The 24,976-nt window shown below is 45.3% G+C and overlaps 1 protein-coding gene across 2 annotated transcripts in view; it reads right to left on the minus strand.

Annotated features, from left to right (window-relative positions):
• LOC134932184 (uncharacterized) overlaps window positions 1-24,976 on the minus strand; it is a 234,945-nt gene that overhangs the window by 52,886 nt on the left and 157,083 nt on the right. For both annotated transcript variants that reach the window (XM_063926365.1, XM_063926366.1), the window contains 3 exons: window positions 12,665-12,747; window positions 7,419-7,517; window positions 1,889-1,996 (listed from right to left, as the gene is read on the minus strand). In XM_063926365.1, the coding sequence (XP_063782435.1) occupies window positions 1,889-1,996; window positions 7,419-7,517; window positions 12,665-12,747 (290 nt within the window). The remainder of the gene's footprint in view (window positions 1-1,888; window positions 1,997-7,418; window positions 7,518-12,664; window positions 12,748-24,976) is intronic.

Below are 24,976 nucleotides of genomic sequence, written 5' to 3' on the forward strand. Positions count from 1 at the left end.
ATCCTCTAGGACGTTAGAGAAATCCTGTGGCCATTCCCAAAGTTAAACCGCTGAATTCAGCTGTATTTTAACATCGGATGGCCATCGCATCCACACCATTCAATGGTGGCTACCACTGGAAAGCTGCCATCGAATGGTGAAAACACTAACATCAGAAGAAAAACATTGATGGTTGCAAACCATCGGAAATTGATGTCCATGCCTACCTCTACCCAGCCATACTGTGCCAGATTCTGCTCTGCCCATTGTCTAACCCACATTTAATAGGATTTCACAAGTAAACTGTTTTAAAATGTTGTAACTCCCATTTGAATGACTACTGAATCTCTGTCTGTACTGTAAGTGTGGCATTGGCGTATCTATAATGGGTGCAGTGTGTGCGAGGCACACGGGCCCCCAGGGTCCAGGGGGGCCCACCCCGCACACATTTGTTTAATACTTACCTCTCTGGAGTCCCCTGTCGGAGCCATCCCTTCTCAGCAGCGTAATAGAGTTTGAACACTAGGGGAAACAAACTCTATTGCGCTTGCTGAAAACTCCGGAGAGATGGCACGGCGGCCATTTTTCCGGAGTTTTGCGCATGCGCATTAGCAAAATCTTTGGGAAAATGGCCGCCGCGCCGTGTTCCCCGAGGTTTGCGCATGCGCAATAGAGTCTGTTCTCAGACTCTATTGCGCTGCGGAGAGGGATGGCACCGCCGGGGGACCCAGGAGAGGTAAGTATTAAAATACCTGTGCATCAGTCAGAGAGGAGGGGGCCCCTGAAGCAGAAGGCTGCACACGGGCCTCCTCCTCTCTTAAAACGCCCCTGAAGTGTGGTGCTTCTTCTGCCATTCCAAACTGGACATTTATCGCACAGTGTATGCAACTAAGAATCTTTGCTTTACCTTACAAAAATAACATAGTAACATAGTTTCTGAGGTTGAAAAAAGACAATTTGTCCACTGAGTTCAACCTGTTAGTGATCTCCTACACTGAAATATTTTGAAGACTAATTTTAACTGTGGTGACTGTTTAGACGTAAAATAAAAAAACTCCCTTTTTGTTTTTTATTACTTTAGTACATGATTTACCCACCATAACCCTGAATATCCTTATCCATTAGGAATTTATCTAGCCCATTCTTAAAAGTAATGACGAGTCCGTCATTACTACTCTCTCAGGCAGGGAATTCCAAATACGTATTGTCCTTACTGTGAAGAAACCTTTCCGTGTCTGTGTGCAAAATATCCTCTCCTCTAACCTAAGTGGGTGTCCACGTGGCCTTTTTGATGATCTTACCAAAAACAAATCCCCTGCTAGCTCTGTGTATTGACCCCTTATATATTTGTAAATGTTAATCATGTCCACTCTTAATTTCCTTTTTCCCAGTGTAAACATGCCCAGACTAGCAAGCCTTTCCTCGTATTCTAGCATCTCCATCCCCTTAATCAATTTGGTCCCCTATCTCTGAACCTTTTCTAGTTCCAGGAAATCCTTTTTGTAGTAAGGTGCCCATAACTGTGCACAGCATTCGAGATGTGGCCTCACTAGTGATTTATATAATGGGAGTATAACACTCTCATCCCTTCCATCAATTCCCCTCTTAATGCACGCTAATAACTTGTTTGCCTTTTTTGCTGTTTTCCTACTTTGGGTACTGCCGTTAAGTTTGTTCTATGTGAACACTTAAATCTTTTTCCAGTACAGAATCCCCTAGTTTCTCCCCATTTAGTATGTGGGTAGTTCTCTTGTTCTTGGTACTGAAGTGCATTACCTTACTGATGAGGTCATTCTCACACTTAACAGTTTCAAAGTAGTATCATTAGAAACAGAGGGTGTAGTTCTCCACCGAGCATCTGTTTCACTCTGTGTCAAATGAGGTGAATTTCAGTTTGTATAGAAATTACCTTCACTAATCTGGATTTCACCGTCCAGTCATCTGCTGGCTTCTCCTCCTGAGGAATTTTCTTATAGGCTTTAGCCAAGGTTTGTTTCTCTTTGAACAATCCCTTCAGCTGCAGCATAAGACATAAAACAGATATTAATATGTAGTGTTCAAAGTGAACTAAGTCCATTTGATGTTCACTACATTATATTCCTTCTTTTTTCAAGGCAAAAAACTGCTCATAATCCAATCTGCAAGAGAATAAACATGTATATATACTACTGTTCACTACTGTTGCACTGTGTACTGCAGTCTCGTAGTCAGGGCGGGATGGATATTTTAAGAGGGGTCCCCTTGGCAGGGGCATACGCAGGCGTTTGCAGAATAGTGATTTTTCTCTATGTTATATTGCTTTCATGCTTTCTCCTTGTAAGTGTCAAATAGCACTGGTTGCAGAACATTTCACACTTGCCACTTCTTCATACATCTCCCTCCATATAGTATGGAAATCAAAAATGGAGAACTGGTGAGCCTTAGTCCAGGAGAAAATGGTCCAGTTAAAAGATACAGAACCTATTCAGTGGTCAAAAGTATGTCAAATATGGAGGAGAAAGCATGATGACCAGCACAGTCTTCAGATTTAAGGGGTGATGTATCAAAGCTTAAAGAGAGATGAAGTATCAACCAATCAGCTCCTGTCATTTTACAAATACAGGCTGTAACATGGCAGCTAGATGTTGATTGGTTGGTACTTTAGAGAAGACTTATCAAAGCTTGGAGAGAGATACAGGGCGGGATGTACTAATGCAAAAATACAGTGAAAACCAGTAAATACAGTAAAAACCCAGTTGTTTTTTTTAACCACATCTCCAATGCCTATAGGTTTCTTTCCGCATTCCTAGCTGAGATGATTCAATCTGATCCCTCCCAGCATTCCCCACGACCGCAGCATCACTCTGCACATGTGCAGACAGACTCCCGGGTCATAAACCCGGAAGTCCAGTTACTGTAGCTGATCGCAAAGGACAAGCTCTTATTGGGAGAGCTTTCGTTTGCGATACTAATCGCATATGTTAGTACATATGCGAGTAATGTAGATGCGATGTGTGGCGGGATGTCCCGTGCAAGGTTAGTACATCTAGCTCAAAGTGAAGAGAGATAAAGTACCAACCAATCAGCATCTGTCATTTTACAGACTGTATTTGAAATATGACAGTTAGGAACTAATTGGTTGGTACTTTATGTCTCTCCAAGCTTTGATCAATCTCCCCCTTATCTCTCTCCAAGATTTGATACATCTCTTTCTTAATCATTGAGCTGATTTGGGATGTGCTGGACAGTAAAAAAAAACAGTTTTTGTTGGTTATGTCTGAAAAGGCGCTACATTGATTTACAACCAAAATTAGATAAATTATGTTCGATTAAATGATTTATTTTATTAGATCTAATGGTTTCATTTTAGATTTCAGAGCACATGAGACATTAACTACATACTGTACATTTTAACAAAAAATGTAAATATGGTGATGTACTAGAACCTTTGACCAATAGTAAATGTGACAAAGGCTTTATGATAAATGGGATGAGTGCCCAACCGCAACCCATCTGGTGATTCACGTTTGTTAGCCCTGATGCCACATGCCTGTGATCCTATTGGTTACTGACTAGCATTAATCATGTGACTTGATCTTCGGTTTTTTTTTTTGTATTTTTAGATAAGATGATATATCTAAGCACCTTTGTGAGCATATTTTATGTTGTTTATTTAATAAATTATTTTCTTTAAACAGCAATACAGCACACTAGCTGGCTAACTTTTCTCCTAGTGGCTGGCTTTAGATACTTAGGAGCAGTGAAACCTACCATTGGTTATGGTGTTGATGTTAAACATAATCAGATAAGCTATTTGAAACAAGTCCGGTGATTAACCTGAAATGGTAGCATGTATTTTTCAGCTATGTATCCATATGCCCGAATTAAATGGGCCAGCCAATGGCAGTTACCATCCTGCTATCTCTATCACTGATGATTACTCAACAATCAAACATACCCCACAAGCTTGCTGCCTAGGTGTCATCTTGACTCTGAACTGGCCTTTGTGCCCCATATTTAATTTGTTTTCTAATTCATGTTAGATACATCTAAAAAACAAAGCCAGAATTTGCCCATATCTTACAGATGACACAGCAAAACTCTAATACATGCACTCATTATTTTCCCTTTTGTCACTTTCACATCCTCCTGACCCTAGGCAACATTCCTGTGTGACTGGATCATATACCAAGAACCTCTGCAATCTGGCTGAACCAATATACAACATATAGCATATATCCCTGTCAGGGCCGGATTGAGAGTTGTGGGGGCCCCAGGGAAACAAAATTTTGGGGGCCCCACCCAAAAAATTAACAAAAACATACAGACACACAGAGACAGACAGAGACACACACAGACAGACAGACAGAGACACACACAGACAGAGTCACACACACTTAACCAGAGTTCTCACCCACAGCAGTGTCACTCTACGGCCCTACCAGAGTACTCTCCAGGTCTTTCGTATGGAGCTCTCTCTGCAGCATCGGTCTTCCACTGGGCATCTTCCCTACTGCCTGCACCATTCCCAGCCACTGCTGGGTACTCGCTGCTGGGTTTCATCACTGCAGGGGGGCTTCCTCACTGACTGTGCTGCCGCTCCCAAGTTACAGCCTCTGCAGGGTCCTTACTGTCGGGTCCTCGCTGCGGGAGGCTGGGATCCTTCACTGACAGTGCCACACCACCACTCTCGAGTCCTAGCCACTGCCAGGGCCACGCTGACAGATCACTCCTTCACTGCCTATGCTGCGCCCAGATACTCCACTGCTTCTGAATACATACTGCTGCTCTGTATGCAGTATGTATTCAGAAGCAGCTCTTGTGGACTGGCGATGTGTGGGAGCCCCATGTGTGTGGGGGCCCGGGACGACCGCCCTGTCGCCAATGCCTAAATCCAGCCATGATCCTTGTGTATAAATGCCTATTTCCCTATGTAAGCTTGTGAGTAGTGGTAGTCCAGTCATTTAAACCAGAGAGCAAAGTTGGTTCCCACAAAAAAAGGACAAGCTTTTTGCTCCCTGACAGGGGGCCCTGTAATGTAATGAAGCCTGTAGCTCAGTCAACCAGAGAATAGGGAAAAGTGGGTGTCAATCATTGGGTCGACATGAAAAAGGTCACCACAGAAAAAGGTCAACATGTTTTTTGTTGTTGTTGTTTAGTCCATAAAATGATCGGGAACCCCAATTAGTGCACAGCATCCCCTCACATGCGCTTCAGGCAAGGTGCCTTGCTCCGCTACTATCTCCAATCGTAGTCCATGTATATGGTAAAAGTATGGAAAAGTTAAAAATGATTTTTTTTTTCAAAATCTCATGTCAACCTATTCCTGTCAATGTTGACATTTAAACCATGTCTAATGCATGTCGACCAATAGTGGTCTACCTATTGACTGTCGACCTTAGTGTGGTTATCCTAACAAACGCATACTGGGAAAAGTGTGTCATAGTAATATACTGATGCTCAGGCAAGACAAATAACAATAAAACTTGGAGGCTAGAGAGAACCTGAGATTCTCAATGGGTCCAGGTGTATCTGGAAGCAACAATATAGTAGAACAGAGATCCACCTTATTACATAAAAATTAGAGCATGTTATAAAGAAATTAGGTGATGCTAGGGGAAGGGATACGTGGCAGAGTGAATGACTTACCACATGCCATTGGACAGAATTCTGATCTTGCAGCTGCTGGGTTGAGTTGCAACCTGCTAGCATCAAGGCTCCTGGGCTAATCAGCTTTATACAAAATCAGCCAAGTGGCATATCTATAATAGGTACAGGGTGTATGTGCACAAGGGCCCATGGATCCAAGGGCGACTACACTGAACACCCTACACCCATTTCTTCAATACTTACCCCTCAAGAGGCCGACATTGGTGGCAGCACCGTTGCAGAAATCACCAGGAACATGGCGTAGCAGTTATTTTTCCAGCATTTCATGTAGTAAGAAATATCAATGGGAACATAGCCACCGCGCCATTTCCCTGGAGATTTGCGCATACACACTAGACCAGGCATGTCCAAACTGCGGCCCTCCAGCTGTTGAGAAACTACATATCCCAGCATGCCCTCACACAGCTTTAGTATTCTCTGACAGCAAAACTGTGTCAGGGCATGCTGGGATATGTAGTTTCACAACAGCTGGAGGGCTGCAGTTTGGACATGCCTGCACTAGACTTTGGTGACTACTAGTGACCATAGTGCTCAGATTCCACCGCACTAGAGAGGAGAGGGCCTGGATGGAACCAGCACTGGGGTCCCCTTCTCACTTAATACGCCCCTGGATCAGCCACTACATTAAAACCACCTGCCTAATATTGTGTAAGTCCCCCTCTTACTGTCAAAACAGCTCTGACCCATCGATGCGGAGACTCCAAAAGAACTGTGAAGATGTCCTGTGGTATCTGGCACAAAGACGTTAGCAGCAGATGCTTTGAATCCTGTAAGTTGCAAGGTGGGCCGAACTTGACTTGTTTTTACTTGGTTTGCAAAAATGTTTAAGTACAGTAGATGGTACATGTCAAAGTAAAATCCACATGAATGCCAGGACTCAAAGTTTTCCAGCAAAACCTTGACCAGTACATCACACTAGCCCCACCGGCTTGGTAGCTCTTCTGTGGAATAGGACCAGACAGGTTATACTTTGCTCCCCACGTGCATCCATGAGCCTTGAGTGTTCATGACCCTGGCTGTCATTCCTTGGACTACTATTGGTAGGTACTATCCACTGCATACTGGAAATATCCTGAAAATCCAACTGTAAACAACAGCATCACTCACAGAGAGACTACTGACAGAAAACAGCACATCACTACCTCACCGGCAGCAGCGCATCACTGCCTCACCAACAGACACACATGTTTCTGTCAGAAAAATGGTAACTATTTTATTCACTTACACCATACCTCCCAACATCTGAGTCTTGTAATTCGGCACTCCTTGCGTGCCTCTGACAAGGGGGTGTGGCCTATGGTAAAAGGAGCGTGGCTTTATGGCAATGCTGCAATCGTGGGCCAAGCCTCCCATTTTAGCTTTTGGGTGTGCGCTCGCACTCTCTGAGCTCCTGGCCATGCCTGCAGTCCCTCTGGCTCCTGGGAATAGATGCTGTGTGCATGCCGGTTACTCTGGTTATTAGCTGGTGGTAATAATGTGTCTCGACCATATTATGTATATATATATATATATATATATAAAATATATATATAAAAATACACACACACACACACACACACACACACACACACACACACACACACACACACACAGAAATGTAGGGTCTCCTGTACATTCTGGGACTGTTGGCAGCTATGGAATAAATATAGTGTATTGGGTACAGTATATTTCCATTTTTTCCTACACCAAAGCTGAGTTATATTATTCCCTTTTTTGCAGGTTTCCTCATCTCTATGATTCCAACATGATTGTAAAGTTAATATGGAAATGTAATTTTTGTAAATGCTTACCTGTTCAGTCACCATCTTGTGCTGCTTTTTAAGAGTTTCATTGTCTACTTGCAGGACTTGAGCTACTTGTTCATTTACTCTAGTCTGCTTCCCGAAGTCCTATACAAACATTAGATTAGAAACAGCTAAAAAGTACAGTAGACTACTGGAGAAAATAACTGTAATGTCTGAAGTTGTTTTGTGATATTATGCAGCTATTCTTGTGTTACGGCAGCTGGAATATTTTCATATTAAAATTCTCAATGACTGTAGGGATGCAAAACAATTCTTCTAATAATGGAAGGAGCTACGTGTACTGGTGGTCTTTGTTGAATGACGGGAACTCTGGGCTCATAAGCAAAAACTACATTTTGTGTTGCAGGATTATATACTGTAGGTAAATGAGCTTCAAGAGACAGAGCATGGTATTTAGGAGTTGACCCTGTTAAGTAACAAAACAACCTGACTTCTCGCTGAGGGGCAGCTAGATGGAGGCCATGGGCTGGTTGCGGACCGCAAGGGGGGAGGCACTGGGCTGGCAGGGTGGGATACACTGGGATGGGGTGGGTCAGTGAGATGGTGGGAGATACTAGGCTGGATGAGGGGGTCACTTTGTGAATGGGGGGGGCACTGGGCATGATGGGAAGGGGCAGTGAGATAGGAGTGGGAGAGGGGAACTCTGGGCTGAACGAGGGAGGATCATAGTATCTGGACTGGCTGGGGGGTAGTGAGATGGGCGCAGTAGGCTGGTGGGGGACATACAGGGAATTACCCCTACCCACTGATACACTACACTTGTACCCCCACATTATAGGTGTGACTGTACTGGGGAGCACACAGGGAATTAATCCTACTGATATACCCCTCCTGTATACACACTACAGTGATGACTGCCCCTCTCCCAGCTGCTACCCTGTACTGAGAATGCTGCCCTGCCATGGGAACTGCCCATGGGTACCGTCCCTGAGGTGGGCGGGCGGAAGTTACCAGGTGTAGGATGGGGAGAGGACATTTTCCTGAGGAGATGGAGATCCAAGTGCAGGCAGGGAGCAGCAGGATTCCGTCCGCAGTCACAGGCACTCAGGGAAGGACGGGAGAGCCAAGCGCACATGAATTAGGTTTAGGAGGAAGGGGATATTAGAATGAAACTATTAAAGAACAATACTTTAATTTAATAGCTGAATTTTAAAGTACCACTCTTTCCCCCTCTGCCTAAGCCTGATCTAGCAGCATGACTAGTATTTATTTAATGTCAATAAGGGGCACTACTGTGTGGCACACTGCATATAAGGGGTACTACTGTGTGGCATAATGTGTATAAGGGGTACTACTGTGTGCATACTGTGTATAAGGGGCTCTACTGTGTGGCGCAAAGTATATAAGGGGCTCTACTGTGTTGTGTCACATATATAAGGGGTACTACTGTGGCATAACATGTAAGGGGATCTACTGTGTGGCACGTGTAAGTAAGCCTGATCTAGCAGCATGACTAGTATTTTTTTAATGTCAATAAGGGGCACTACTGTGTGGCACACTGCGTATAAGGGGCTCTACTGTGTGGCATAACATGAATAAGGGGTACTACTGCGTGGCATAATGTGTATAAGGTGTACTACTGTATAGCATTATGTGAATAAGGGGTACTACCGTGTGGCATAACATGTATAAGGGATATTACTGTGTGACACTACTATGTGGTGTAATGTGTATAAGGTTGCATTACAGTGTGGTGCAATTTGAATTGGAGGTACTATTGTGTCACCAGGCCCCTTTCCTTTAAGAATACATCCCTTTCTGGAGGAAAGGGGGCACCAGTGCTCTTTTGGGCACAGGTCACAAACATCTAGTAATGGCTCTGGAGATTACTCACATCAGTAACCAGCCTTCTGTTGATTTGACCACACTGGCTGACAACTTTCTACCTACACTATATTGATGAAGCCTGCAGAGCCAGGCGAAACGCATTGATAGGAGTAATTGATCTGTATGCTTGGACTGGCACTGTGTTTTCTGCTGACAGCCATTATACCATCCTCCTTCATAGACCCTGGCTGCCTTAACCCTGAATGAGGAAGAGGGCTTTACCACTTCACACAGTGGCCATGGAAGGGAGAAGCGAAATATCGGGCCCCCACCGAGTGTAGAGAAGCGGCTCATTTCAACAGGGTAAATAGGACAACAGAAGGTAAGTCACCTGATTGCATGAGCAGCTGTCCCGATTTGCCCCTTGGCTAAACAAGTTGGGACTGTACCAACAGAGATATATACTAGGAACTTTCACTGGCTATAACTGGACCATATTAATGGGAGATCCTGTACCACATACTGCTCAGAGTGTTTCTACCCTGTGTATATACATTGTGGATATATAATCCTCTCATGCCCAAACTGTATGAGTGGCCATCTCAGTGACATCAGTCACATTAATTCATGTTTAATGTTAGGTTGTCTATTATGCTTGTAATTTTATGTTGTATACCTGTATTAGGTACTATCTTATTGCTTCCGCTTAGATTCAAGTAGTATACTTACTGTACATCTATAATTCTATTTTTATTTTGTATTGTGTTATTGAAATCACAATCCCCCACCCCCATTTTTATTTAATTAATAAATGACATATTTAATAAGAAAATAAGACATTATTGTACTATAACTTTATATTGTATGGTACAGATGTAGCCACCTTTATCTTGACTGTTTCTCCGCCGAGACGGGCGTTTAGTCACGCTAATGCGATAGCTGAGTTTCATCACAGGCAGGCGCGTTGAGGCGATCTAGATACTCATCATGCATTACACATCTCCACCACTGTGTCGCTAATGCTCCACTAATCCAGTACTTTCGATCGTACAGTATAGCGGCGGATTGATCTACAGCTCTGGCAATACTGTAGGCGTAACGGGAGGCGGTGGAAAAAGTATGGAGTACTGTACAGTATGTGTATGGAGACGCAACTACAGTAATTGTGTAAAAGGAAGAATGTACAGTACAATGTATAAACACCGTGCTTTTAAAATATATGAGCGTCTGAGTTCGCTAATGCATAATGGGAATGGAGGGCTAGCCGGAGGCGGAGGAAAACACCGTGCTTTACAAATGCGAGCGTCCGAGTCCTCTAAGGCATAAACCAACAGCAATGGGGCGGGGGCCGGCCGCTGTTTGCAGTACTTTCACACATGAAATTGGAAATCTCTCATGAGGCGTCGTGGGCTAGGGGTGAAGGCTCCCACCTCCCTCGCTGGGGGTCCAGGGTTCGAGACCTGATGTGCTTTCTTTCTTTTTTTTTTTTTTTTTTCTGTAATAATGCACTGTATTCTTTTATTTACACTGTAAGACAGTCAATGGAAGGATGCACACAGATTTCACATAAATCAAAGTACATCTGCAGGAGCGATTCTTTACGCTAAATTCACCTAAACAGCGGGAATGAAATGAGTGTATTCTGACGCTACCAACTGAGCAAAACAGTACTGTAGATCTTCAGCGTTTGTGTATTGCACAGGACCTGAATTTCCTCCCTGTGCAGGCCCCCAGGGGGGAAGGGTGATGGGGGTAGGGGGGAGACGATGGAAAATACTGTGCCTTTGAAATGCAATTACATGAGCGTCCGAGTACACTACGGCATACTGTAAACCAACACCAATGGGAAGGAAGTGCCAACCTTATTTTTAATGTGTTCCCGTGACATTCACTTTAAAAAAAAAAAATTTCTCTCCAATACAGTACATCCAATGGAAGGATGCACACAGGTTTCACATACTGTACAGTAAATCAAAGTACATCTGCAGGAGCGATTCTTTACGCTAAATGCAACCTACAGTACAGTACTGTAAGTGAGCAAAACAGTACTACAGTGGGCGTTTGTGTATTGCACATAACCAGCATTTGCATTCCCTCCCTGTCTACTGCATGATCTGTGCAGGCTCCCATGGGGGAAGGGCAGCAGGCTAGCCGGAGGCGGAGGAAAACACCGTGCTTTACAAATGCGAGCGTCCGAGTCCTCTAAGGCATAAACCAACAGCAATGGGGCGGGGGCCGGCCGCTGTTTGCAGTACTTTCACACATGAAATTGGAAATCTCTCATGAGGCGTCGTGGGCTAGGGGTGAAGGCTCCCACCTCCCTCGCTGGGGGTCCAGGGTTCGAGACCTGATGTGCTTTCTTTCTTTTTTTTTTTTTTTTTTCTGTAATAATGCACTGTAGAAAATTCCTAATCTTGAGAGGCAATAGTGAACTTGTAACACACATCCATTTGCGACAGTGTACACTACTGGTTTTACAGTACTGTGTTTTGTCTGCGGGACTTGGACGCTCACATACAGTATTCATAAAGTATTGTAGATGGATCATATACTGTATGCTGTACTACTGTATTTGCGTCGGTGTCGTACTGTATATACAGTACTGTATTAAATAATGCAGCGTAATGAGTACAGTATTTGCTGTATGCAGCGTAATGAGACGCCTTAGTAAAGTAGTCCTTATTATGTATGTCAGTATTGTATTTTACGGGAGACCACACGCATGCGCAGTGGTGATTGTAAAAAGCGACATCTGGTGGCTGATCGCAGGTATTACACGTAAAGGTAACGCCAAACGTCAAATGTCTGTCTCCGTGCGATTAGATAGCCTCTCTGTGGCTAGGCGCGCCTCGCTACGCCACAGTACGCTGCGTATGGTCGAACGGGACAACCGCCGCGGCCACTCAAGATAAAGGTGGCTACATCTGTATGCCTACGAGTTTTCACCTTTTTTGTCACAACTTCCATCTCAACTACATATGGATACAATGAGTTACCAATCCACTCCTGTTGTTAGGTGTATATACTATATACATGATTCCATGTTGGTAAAAAACAACAACGTTTGTATCCAAAACACAGCCAAAAGGGTTCAATTGATTATTTACCTCCATTTACTGTGTAATATAGATGACAGAAGTGTTCCTGGACACTAGTCAGCCTGGCAAACCTGAAGGATTTGAAGAGGAAGTGCACTGTGATCTGATAATATGCTTAAAAATCAGTGTGCAACACACTCTTACATATGGAAGTAGTCTATTGAAGCCGGAGTGGTAAAGTAATGGTAAATGGCAAGAAGAAGTGGTACAACACGATGGAGAGCTGTGAAGCATAAACGACACCCAGACAAAAAATAATGTACAGTTTAAAGATATCCCCCCCCCATCCCTACTGTCATGAGCATCATACTCCCTGCCGCAAATAACTCTGCGTGTGATATTTAAGAGGCAGCTAAGAGCACTTACCCTTAGAATGTCTTGCAGCTGGTATAGAGAGGCCAGAATTTGACTCTTCTCTTCTTGTAATTCCACAGTGCGTTCTTGGCATCCTGCTTAAAAACAAATTATGTATGTATATATATATATATATATATATATATAGAAAAAATACTGCAAGGTAGGGCTGCTTTCAGAAAATGCTGCTAAAAACAAAATGTCTGTATCCAAAACATAGTAAAAAGGGTTCAACTGATTATTTACTTACATTTCCTGTGTGATATAGATGCGAGACGTGTTCCTGGACACTACCTTAGGGATTTGTTACATGAAGAGGCAGAAGGATTTGAACAAGCCTACATCCACAGAAGATCTGTGGTTAGTTCTCCAAGATTTTTGGAAAAACCTCCATAAGAATTGATGCTATTTTGAAGGCAAAGGGTGGTCACACATCCAATATTGATTTGATTTAGATTTCCGTTCATTTGCATTTTGTTAACTGATAAAAATAAACTATTAACACTTCTATTTTTGAAAGCATCCATACTTTGCAGCATTTTTTTTCCTCAGCTGCCAAAAAATTTTCTACAGTACTATATATATATATATATATATATATATATATATATATATATATATATACACACAGGTTGAGTATCCCATATCCAAATATTCCGAAATACGGAATATTCCGAAATACGGACTTTTTTGAGTGAGAGTGAGATAGTGAAACCTTTGTTTTTTGATGGCTCAATGTACACAAACTTTGTTTAATACTCAAAGTTATTAAAAATATTGTATTAAATGACCTTCAGGCTGTGTGTATATGAAACATAAATGAATTGTGTGAATGTAGATACACTTTGTTCAATGCACAAAGTTACAAAAAATATTGGCTAAAATTACCTTCAGGCTGTGTGCATAAGGTGTATATGTAACATAAATGCATTCTGTGCTTAGACTTGGGTCCCGTCACCATGATATCTCATTATGGTGTGCAATTATTCCAAAATACGGAAAAATCCAATATCCAAAATACCCCTGGTCCTAAGCATTTTGGATAAGGAATACTTAACCTGTATATATACACTGCTCAAAAAAATAAAGGGAACACTTAAACAACATAATGTAACTCCAAGTCAATCACACTTCTGTGAAATCAAACTGTCCACTTAGGAAGCAACACTGATTGACAATCAATTTCACATGCTGTTGTGCAAATGGAATAGACAACAGGTGGAAATTATAGGCAATTAGCAAGACACCCCCAATAAAGGAGCTGTTCTGCAGGTGGTGACCACCAGTGCCGTAACTAGACTTTTCAGCGCTGTGTGCAAGTAACCGCAACGGCGCCCCCCCCTCCCTTTGTCATGTTTTTAAATTAATGCTACCTCTCCCCCCCCTCCCTTCCTATAATTCACACACCGCTAGTTACGCCACTGCCAGAGCGGCAACTAGACATTTTGGTGCCCTCTGCCAGAAAGAGAATTGCCCCCCCTCTGTTAGCCACATTACACTGCATAGTTACATTACACAACACGGTAGCGTCCACCAGTCACATTACACTGCACGGTAGCGTCCACCAGTTACATTACACTGCACGGTAGCGTCCACCAGTCACATTACACTGCACGGTAGCGTCCACCAGTTACATTACACCGCACGGTAGCATCCGCCAGTTACATTACACCTCACGGTAGCGTCCACCAGTTACATTACACAGCACGGTAGCGTCCACCAGTCACATTACACTGCACGGTAGTGTCCACCAGTTACATTACACCGCACGGTAGCATCCGCCAGTTACATTACACAGCACGGTAGTGTCCGCCAGTTACATTACACCTCACGGTAGCGTCCACCAGTTACATTACACAGCACGGTAGTGTCCGCCAGTTACATTACACCTCACGGTAGCGTCCACCAGTTACATTACACAGCACGGTAGTGTCCGCCAGTTACATTACACCTCACGGTAGCGTCCACCAGTCACATTACACCACACGGTAGCATCCGCCAGTTACATTACACAGCACGGTAGTGTCCGCCAGTTACATTACACCTCACGGTAGCGTCCACCAGTTACATTACACAGCACGGTAGTGTCCGCCAGTTACATTACACCTCACGGTAGCGTCCACCAGTTACATTACACAGCACGGCAGTGTCCGCCAGTTACATTACACCTCACGGTAGCGTCCACCAGTCACATTACACCACACGGTAGCGTCAACCAGTTACACTACACCGCACGGCAGCGTTCATTAGTCACATTACACCAGACAGTAATGCTCCAAATATATATATATATATATGGTTTTATACCATAGCAGAAGAATATTTACACACAATATTATGTATTAAATTTACAGGGGACATTACATAAATGTATATGCAGTTTTGGGGTTTGTTTTTTTACAAAATCTCTACACTAGTAGTTTATCTAAAAAGTAACTGAGAGAAAGTCCAGAATTTCCAAACACAAGAAAAGTATTTCTTAACGTTGTTTTACTGAAATAAGTAGTAATTAGCAGCACATACCTAAAATATAAGCAGCACTTGCACGAGGGAATGGAGGGAGAGACTTCACTTGCTGTGATAAGCAGCAGCTGCAGCCGTCGTCTCTCCTGTACACGGAAGCCAGTGTACAGTGCAGGAGAGCAGGAGGAGGGGGGCTGGAGCAGAGCCCAGCAGCACACGGAGGAGAGACTCACAGAAACAGATTGCCCAGCGCTGCCTGCTATGCCTGTGATCTATATTAGCAGCGCTGCCTCCGGCGGGGAAGGAGCCGGGCGCAGCGCTACTAATATACTGTACACTATAGCGGGCAGCGCAGCAGCTGGTGGCAGCTAATCAGTGTGGATGCGGATGGTGCGCCCACAGCGCAATTGCGCTGTGTGCAATGCCCCCTTCGCACACACCTAGTTACGGCACTGGTGACCACAGACCACTTCTCAGCTCCCATGCTTTCTGGCTGATGTTTTGGTCACTTTGGAAAGCTGGCGGTGCTTTCACTCTAGTGGTAGCATGAGACGGAGTCTACAACCCACACAAGTGGCTCAGGTAGTGTAGCTCATCCAGGATGGCACATCAATGCGAGCTGTTGCAAGAAGGTTTGCTGTGTCTGTCAGCGTAGTGTCCAGAGCATGGAGGCGCTACCAGGAGACAGGGCAGTACATCAGGAGACGTGGAGGAGGCCGTAGGAGGGCAACAACCCAGCAGCAGGACCGCTACCTCCGCTTTTGTGCAGGGAGGAACAGGAGGAGCACTGCCAGAGCCCTGCAAAATGACCTCCAGCACCACAAATGTGCATGTGTCTACTCAAACGATCAGAAACAGACTCCATGAGGTTGGTATGAGGGCCCGACGTCCACAGGTGGGGGTTGTGCTTACAGCCCAACACCGTGCAGGACGTTTGGCATTTGCCAGAGAACACAAAATTGGCAAATTCGCCACTTGCGCCCTATGCTCTTCACAGATGAAAGCAGGTTCTCACTGAGCACATGTGACAGACGTGACAGAGTCTGGAGACGCCAAGGAGAACGTTCTGCTGCCTGCAACATCCTCCAGCATGACCGGTTTGGCAGTGGGTCAGTAATGGTGTGGGGCAGCATTTCTTTGGGGGGCCCTCCATGTGCTCGCTAGAGGTAGCCTGACTGCCATTAGGTACCGAGATGAGATCCTCAGACCCCTTGTGAGACCATATGCTGGTGCGGTTGGCCCTGGGTTCCTCCTAATGCAAGACAATGCTAGACCTCATGTGGCTGGAGTGTGTCAGCAGTTCCTGCAAGACGAAGGCATTGATGCTATGGACTGGCCCGCCAGTTCCCCAGACCTGAATCCAATTGAGCACATCTGGGACATCATGTTTCGCTCCATCCACCAATGCCACGTTGCACCACAGACTGTCCAGGAGTTGGCGGATGCTTTAGTCCAGGTCTGGGAGGAGATCCCTCAGGAGACCATCCGCCACCTCATCAGGAGCATGCTCAGGCATTGTAGGAAGGTCATATAGGCACGTGGAGGCCACACACACTACTGATCCTCATTTTGACTTGTTTTAAGGACATTACATCAAAGTTGGATCAGCCTGTAGTGTGTTTTTCCACTTTAATTTTGAGTGTGACTCCAAATCCAGACCTCCATGGGTTAATAAATTTTATTTCCATTGATAATTTTTGTGTGATATTGTTGTCAGCACATTCAACTGTGTAAAGAACAAAGTATTTAATAAGAATATTTCATTCATTCAGATCTAGGATGTGTTATTTTAGTGTTCCCTTTATTTTTTTGAGCAGTGTGTGTGTAATATATATATATATATATATATATATATATATATATATTATATTGACATGGAAAAAAATCCACGATAACTAGGGGGTTAATGGGTGCTCCAACCCTGTTAACACCAGAATCTGTTAACTTTTCATGGATTCACAGACTAAAGTGTGAGGGTTTTTTTAGAAGTGGAGATGTTACCTCCCTTTTTGATCCCTGTTAACGGAATGTGGATAAGTAAATTAAATTCCCCCACAACCTGTGTTCTAAGCTGGCCTAAAAAATAGGATTTATGGTCTTACCTGGGTAAATCCTTTTCTTTGAATCCTAAGGGGTACAAGAATCAACGCTGGGTATAGGATGGATGGGATGCAGTCCGGGCGCCCAAGGGTTACATTTTTGTACTCAGCAGCCCTCGGCCCTTCTATCCCCTATACCAGTGACATGCAGTGGGGTGAGGCAGAACCTTTCCTGTCATACTAACGTTTGTGTCAGAGTTCTGACTGAATAAAGTATATGAAAAATACAAAGAATATGTTTAAAAATGTCATTGTAATAATTATTATTGTAATAATTTTTATAGCTAAAAATCTGGAGTAAAAAGTCTTTGCCAGGTGAGGCACTGCCTATCTTCTCTGCACATCTCTGATCAAAACTCACCAAATTTCCAGGAGTTTATACTGCTGCACCTGTGTATAATGCCCAGATGTACCATTTGGGTCATATATTGCTGGTAAATCTGGCTCTGGTGCTAGCCAGTGCCTCCTGAGCCATTTATTTCACCGCACATCCCTGCTCCATACCCCGTTCCCCGGCTGAGTCCTTCCAGTTTTAGTTAGCAAACCCATGGCAGGAGCAAGGAAGGAAAAGGAAGGAAGACCATCATGCACACACAGGCATTTGCATCTAAGAGTCGAACACACACTCAGCAATATAGGAACAAGAACCCGCATGTCAGGTATGTCAGAGAGGACGCCCTGTGCCCGCCCCCTATGGGCTCAAAGGATAGGATTTACCCAGGTAAGACCATAAATCCTATTTTCTTCTAGTGGGCACAGGGATCAATGCTGGGGCATCCTAAAGCTGTCCTCTCAAGGCTGGGGACGCTCCTGGACCGCGCTAAGGACCCTACGTCCAAAGGTGGCATCAGCTGACGAAAGCTGTCAAACGCATAAAACCAGATGATGATATGGGCAGAAGACCAAGTGGCCACCTTGCAAAGCTGCTCCACAGAGGACCCACGCTGAGCTGCCCAAGAAGCTCCAACTGAATGTGAAGAGTGAGCTGTCACCCCAGCAGGGGTAGATAGGTTCACCGCCGAATAGGCTTGACAAATAGTCAAATGGAGCCACCCGGCCAAGGTCTGTTATGAAGCCGGCCAGCCCCGTTTGTGAAAATCAGACAAAACTAACAAGGATTCTGAATTGCGAATCTCCCTAGTCCTGGCCACATATATGCAAAGAGCCCGCACAACATCCAGAAAGGTATCTGCCTGTGAACCATCCGTAAAAGATGGGACAACTATTTCCTGGTTGACATGGAATCTTGAGACAACCTTTGGCAAGTAATTCAAGTGAGTATGAAGGACCTCCCTGTCTGCATGAAACACTAGAAAAGCTGCGTGGCAGGACAAGGCATTAAGATCCGTCACCCTTCGGGCCAAGGAGATAAGTGCACCGTCACCAATCCTCCGGACTCCATTGTGGGCCCTTGGAACTGTGTGTTGGCACTCCATGGAGTACCGTGGCAGAAGTCACCAAAACAGTTTACAGAGCTGCCGCATCCAGTGCTTGGTGTTGGAGTGGCAGTATGGGCGTCCTGTACCCCTGCTCATAGAAAAAAGTACAAAAGTAAAAAAAAAAAATTAAGTAACCCAGGGGCTAGAATACAGCCCCCTAAAGTGGTGCCCGCTCGTGCCGCCACCAAAGAGGAAAACTGACGAGACTCTGCTGTTGTATAGGGGGACAGAAGGAGTGAGGGCTGCTGGGTAAAAAATGTTGTTAACCATTTGGTGACCAGACTGCATCCCATACATCCTATACCCAGTGGCGCCGACAGAGGGGGGGAGAGGGTACAAATTACCTGGGCCCAGGTCTGATAGAGGGGCCCAGTGAGGTTCACACCTCCTTTGATTAGGCCATGCCCCTTGAAAAGTACCTGGGGCCAGTCAGGCTCTCTACTGCCCTGGCTGGGAGGCATACCAAGCTCCTGTGAGTGGGTGCTTCTGGTGTGCTAGACACCCCCCCAAAGGGGAGTGGCCATGCCTCAGCATGCTTTGGTCACATTCCCTCCAGTGGGGGCAGAGGGGCCCAGGAAGTTGTTGTACCCGGGCCCAGAATTTCTCTTGGCAGCCCTGCCTATAGCTTTGTACAAGAGGGTTTTGTTCCGCACTGGGTTTATATGCTAGACTTAATCACAAAGTGGATATATGTCTAATACCGACAGTAAGCAAAATACATTGTGTACACACAGTATAGATGATGGGCGTCGGTGGTGCTCCCAGAGTCAGTAGAGGTTACAGTATACTCGTGGAAGAAAAAAAGAAGGACTCTTTGTTGGGGCACTCATTAGTTGGAAAAAAAAATATTTTGTAATAAAATATAACTTTTAATATTTATTAGATAAAATTATATATGGCAAAAGACAAACAGCATACAGTGCGTCCTTATAGGATGATGATTGCCTTGGTGAAAATATTTATGGAAAATAATTATTCATATATTTCTATAGTAAGAATATATATCCTGTCTTAATATTAGTATAAGTATGACAGGTTAATCTGAAATTGGTTATCTCATCTGACAAACGTATGGTTGTGTATATAGTAGAGATGAGCGGGTTCGGTTCTCCGAGATCCGAACCCCCTCGAACTTCACCTATTTTACACGGGTCCAAGGCAGCCTCGGATCTTCCCGCCTTGCTCGGTTAACCCGAACGTGGCCGAACATCATCATCCCGTTGTCGGATTCTCACGAGATTCGTATTCTATATAAAGAGTCGCGCGTCGCCGCCATTTTCACTCGTGCATTGAAGATTGAACGGAGAGGACGTGGCTACGTTCTCTCCCTGAAAAGCTCCATATCTGTGCTCAGTGTGCTGAAAATATCTGTGCTCAGTGTGCTGCAAATATCTGTGCTCAGTGTGCTGCAAATATCTACGTTCTCTGCCTGAAAAGCTCCATATCTGTGCTCAGTGTGCTGCAAATATCTGTGCTTAGTGTGCTGCATTTTGGTGACCAACAGTATATAGTTGTACAGTGCAGTAGGCCATTGCTGTATCTTGCAGCTCTGTGTCACTGCAAGTATTCATTCCATATCTGTGCTGCATTTTTGTGAGCAGTATATATAGTAGTACAGTGCAGCATTTTGGTGACCAACAGTATATAGTTGTACAGTAGGCCATTGCTGTATCTTGCAGCTCTGTGTCATTGCAAGTATCCATTCCATATCTGTGCTGCATTTTTGTGAGCAGTATATATAGTAGTACAGTGCAGCATTTTGGTGACCAACAGTATATAGTTGTACAGTACAGTAGGCCATTGCTGTATCTTGCAGCTCTGTCACTGCAAGTATCCATTCCATATCTGTGCTGTATTTTTGGGAGTAGTATATATAGTAGTACAGTGCAGCATTTTGGTGACCAACAGTATATAGATGTACAGTACAGTAGGCCATTGCTGTATCTTGCAGCTCTGTGTCACTGCAAGTATCCATTCCGTATCTGTGCTGCATTTTTGTGAGCAGTATATATAGTAGTACAGTGCAGCATTTTGGTGACCAACAGTATATAGTTGTACAGTACAGTAGGCCATTGCTGTATCTTGCAGCTCTGTGTCACTGCAAGTATCCATTCCATATCTGTGCTGCATTTTTGTGAGCAGTATATATAGTAGTAAAGTGCAGCATTTTGGTGACCAACAGTATATAGTTGTACAGTACAGTAGGCCATTGCTATTGATATAATAATATTACTGGCATATAATTCCACACATTAAAAAATGGAGAACAAAAATGTGGAGGGTGAAATAGGGAAAGATCAAGATCCACTTCCACCTAGTGCTGAAGCAGCTGCCACTAGTCATGGCAGAGATGATTCAATGCCATCAACGTCGTCTGCCAAGGCCGATGCCCAATGTCATCGTAGAGAGCATGTAAAATCCAAAAAACTAAAGTTCAGTAAAATGACCCAAAAATCTAAATTAAAAGCGTCTGAGGAGAAGCGTAAACTTGCCAATATGCCATTTACGACACGGAGTGGCAAGGAACGGCTGAGGCCCTGGCCTATGTTTATGGCTAGTGGTTCAGCTTCACATGAGGATGGAAGCACTCATCCTCCCGCTAGAAAACTGAAAAGAGTTAAGATGGCAAAAGCACAGCCAAGAACTGTGCATTCTTCTGAATCACAAATCCCCAAGAAGAGTCCAATTGTGTCGGTTGCGATGCCTGACCTTCCCAACACTGGACGGGAAGAGGTGGCTCCTTCCACTATTTGCACGCCCCCTAGAAGTGCTGGAAGGAGCACCCACAGTCCAGTTCCTGATAGTCAAATTGAAGATGTCACTGTTGAAGTACACCAGGATGAGGATATGGGTGTTGCTGGCGCTGAGGAGGAAATTGACAAGGAGGATTCTGATGGTGAGGTGGTTTGTTTAAGTCAGGCACCCGGGAAAACACCTGTTGTCCGTGGGATGAATATGGCCATTGACATGCCTGGTTAAATTACAAAAAAAATCACCTCTTCAGTGTGGAATTATTTTAACAGAAATGGGGACAACAGGTGTCAAGCCGTGTGTTGCCTTTGTCAAGCTGTAATAAGTAGGGGTAAGGATGTTAACCACCTAGGAACATCCTCCCTTATACGTCACCTGGAGTGCATTCATCAGAAGTCATTGACAAGTTCAAAACTTTGGGTGACAGCGGAAGCAGTCCACTGACAACTAAATCCCTTCCTCTTGTACCCAAGCTCCCGCAAACCACACCACCAACTCTTTCAGTGTCAATTTCCTCCTCCTTAGACAGGAACGCCAATAGTCCTGCAGGCCATGTCACTGGCAAGTCTGACGAGTCCTCTCCTGACTGGGATTCCTCTGATGGATCCTTGAGTGTAACGCCTACTGCTGCTGGCGCTGCTGTTGTTGCTGCTGGGAGTCGATCATCATCCCAGAGGGGAAGTCGGAAGACCACATGTACTACTTCCAGTAAGCAATTGACTGTCCAACAGTCCTTTGCGAGGAAGATGAAATATCACAGCAGTCATCCTGTTGCAAAGCGGATAACTCAGGCCTTGGCAGCTGTGTTGGTGTTAGACGTGCATCTGGTATCCGGCGTTAGTTCACAGGGACTTAGAGAATATCTTGAGGTAGTGTGTCCCTGGTACCAAATACCATCTAGGTTCCACTTCTCTAGGCAGGCGATACCGAGAATGTACACAGACGTCAGAAAAATACTCACCAGTGTCCTAAAAAATGCAGTTGTACCCAATGTCCACTTAACCACGGACATGTGGACAAGTGGAAAAGGGCAGACTCAGGACTATATGACTGTGACAGCCCACTGGGTAGATGCATTGCCTCCCGCAGCAAGAACAGCAGCGGCGGCACCAGTAGCAGCATCTCGCAAATGCCAACTCATTCCTAGGCAGGCTACGCTTTGTATCACCGGTTTCCATAAGAGGCACACAGCTGACAACCTCTTACGGAAACTGAGGAACATCATCGCAGAATGGCTTACCCCAATTGGACTCTCCTGGGGATTTGTGACATCGGACAACGCCACCAATATTGTGCGTGCATTACATGTGGGCAAATTCCAGCACGTCCCATGTTTGCACATACATTGAATTTGGTGGTGCAGAATTTTAAAAAAACCGACAGGGGCGTGTAAGAGATGCTGTCGGTGGCCCGAAGAATTGCGGGCCACTGTCAGCATTCAGCCACCGTGTGCCGAAGACTGGAGCACCAAGAAACACTCCTGAACCTGCCCCGCCATCATCTGAAGCAAGAGGTGGTAACGAGGTGGAATTCAACCCTCTATATGCTTCAGAGGATGGAGGAGCAGCAAAAGGCCATTCAAGCCTATACATCTGCCTACGATATAGGCAAAGGAGGGGGAATGCACCTCAAGCGCTGTGGATAATGATTTCAACGTTGTGCAAGGTTCTGCAACCCTTTGAACTTGCCACACGTGAAGTCAGTTCAGACACTGCCAGCCTGAGTCAGGTCATTCCCCTCATCAGGCTGCAGAGGTTCAAAGATCTGCTGGTGAGACACTTGTCAACTCAAGCAGAACGTGACCCGTCAACAGCTCCTCCTTCACATTCTCCCGCAACTGGGGCTGCGAGGAAAAGGCTAAGAATTCCGAGCCCACCCGCTGGTGGTGATGCAGGGCAGTCTGGAGCGAGTGCTGACATCTGGTCCGGACTGAAGGACCTGCCAACGATTACTGACATGTCGTCTACTGTCACTGCATATGATTTTGTCACCATTGAAAGAATGGTGGAGGATTATATGAGTGACAGCATCCAAGTAGGCACATCAGTACGTATACTGGCAGGAAAAAGAGGCAATTTGGAGGCCCTTGCAAAAACTGGCTTTATTTTACCTAAGTTGCCCACCCTCCAGTGTGTACTCCGAAAGAGTGTTTAGTGCAGCCGGTCACCTTGTCAGCGATCGGCGTACGAGGTTACTTCCACAAAATGTGGAGAAGATGATGTTCATCAAAATGAATTATAATCAACTCCTTTGTGGAGACATTCACCAGCAGTTGCCTCCAGAAAGTACACAGGGACCTGAGATGGTGGATTCCAGTGGGGACGAATTAATAATCTGTGAGGAGGGGGATGTACACAGTGAAATGGGCGAGGAATCGGAGGATGATGATGAGGTCGACATCTTGCCTCTGTAGAGCCAGTTTGAGCAAGGAGAGATTGATTGCTTCTCTTTTTGTTGGGGACCCAAACCAACCAGTCATTTCAGCCACAGTCGTGTGGCAGACCCTGTGGCTGAAATGATGGGTTTGTTAAAGTGTGCATATCCTGTTTAAACAACATAAGGGTGGGTGGGAGGACCCAAGAACAATTCCAACTTGCACTTTTTTTTATTTTTATTTATCTTTGCATTATGTGATGTTTGGGGCCAATTTTTTTAAGTGCCATCCTGTCTGACACTGCAGTGCCACTCCTAGATGGGCTAGGTGTTTGTGCCACCCACTTGTGTCGCCTAGCTTAGCCATCCAGCAACCACAGTGCACCTCTTTTTCTCTTTTCTTTGCATCATGTGATGTTTGGGGCCAATTTTTTTTAAGTGCCATCCTGTCTGACACTGCAGTGCCACTCCTAGATGGGCCAGGTGTTTGTGCCGCCCACTTGGGTCGCTTAGCTTAGTCATCCAGCTACCTTGGTGCAAATTTTAGGACTAAAAATAATATTGTGAGGTGTGAGGTGTTCAGAATAGACTGGAAATGAGTGTAAATTATGGTTATTGAGGTTAAAAATACTATAGGATCGGGGGCGTGGCCTAACTGCTGAGAGGAACAGACACATTTTCCCTGAGCTCCACATTTTAAGTGGCTTAAAACCCTTATTTTTAACTATCTCAGCCCACACAGTGCCTCTGCTGACGAACTGTCACCTATAGTATCCAGGGGAGTGTCCGGACTGCGGCCACGGAGTCGGGGAGCAACTTATAGGAGCTCCTGCGGATTGTGGCCCATCCGCTCCCCCCAGCCTGGGACCTCGATTTTGGGCCGGACCCGGCGCAGCTCCCTGGTGCCCCGCAAGCTGTGGATCACGAGTTTGGCCGCCCACCATGAGCCCCACTTACCGCCGGACCCCCCGGCCGTGTCTGACTGGCCTCCACCGCTGCCTCCGCTCACCCGCTTGATCGGTGCTGGGCGCCGCTTCTGCTGCACACAGCTCGTCCGGCGGCCATCTTGGAGGGGGCAGACGTCCGCAACAGGCCCCACACCGCTGCCTGCACGGCCGGACCCGGCACGGCTCTCCACACGTAGCGTGGCCGGCGGCCACGAGCTCCACTCGCCACCGGACCCACCAGACCTGTCCAGC

This window comes from Pseudophryne corroboree, chromosome 6 (genome assembly GCF_028390025.1).
Source record: "Pseudophryne corroboree isolate aPseCor3 chromosome 6, aPseCor3.hap2, whole genome shotgun sequence".
NCBI classification, from domain to species: Eukaryota; Metazoa; Chordata; class Amphibia; order Anura; family Myobatrachidae; genus Pseudophryne; species Pseudophryne corroboree.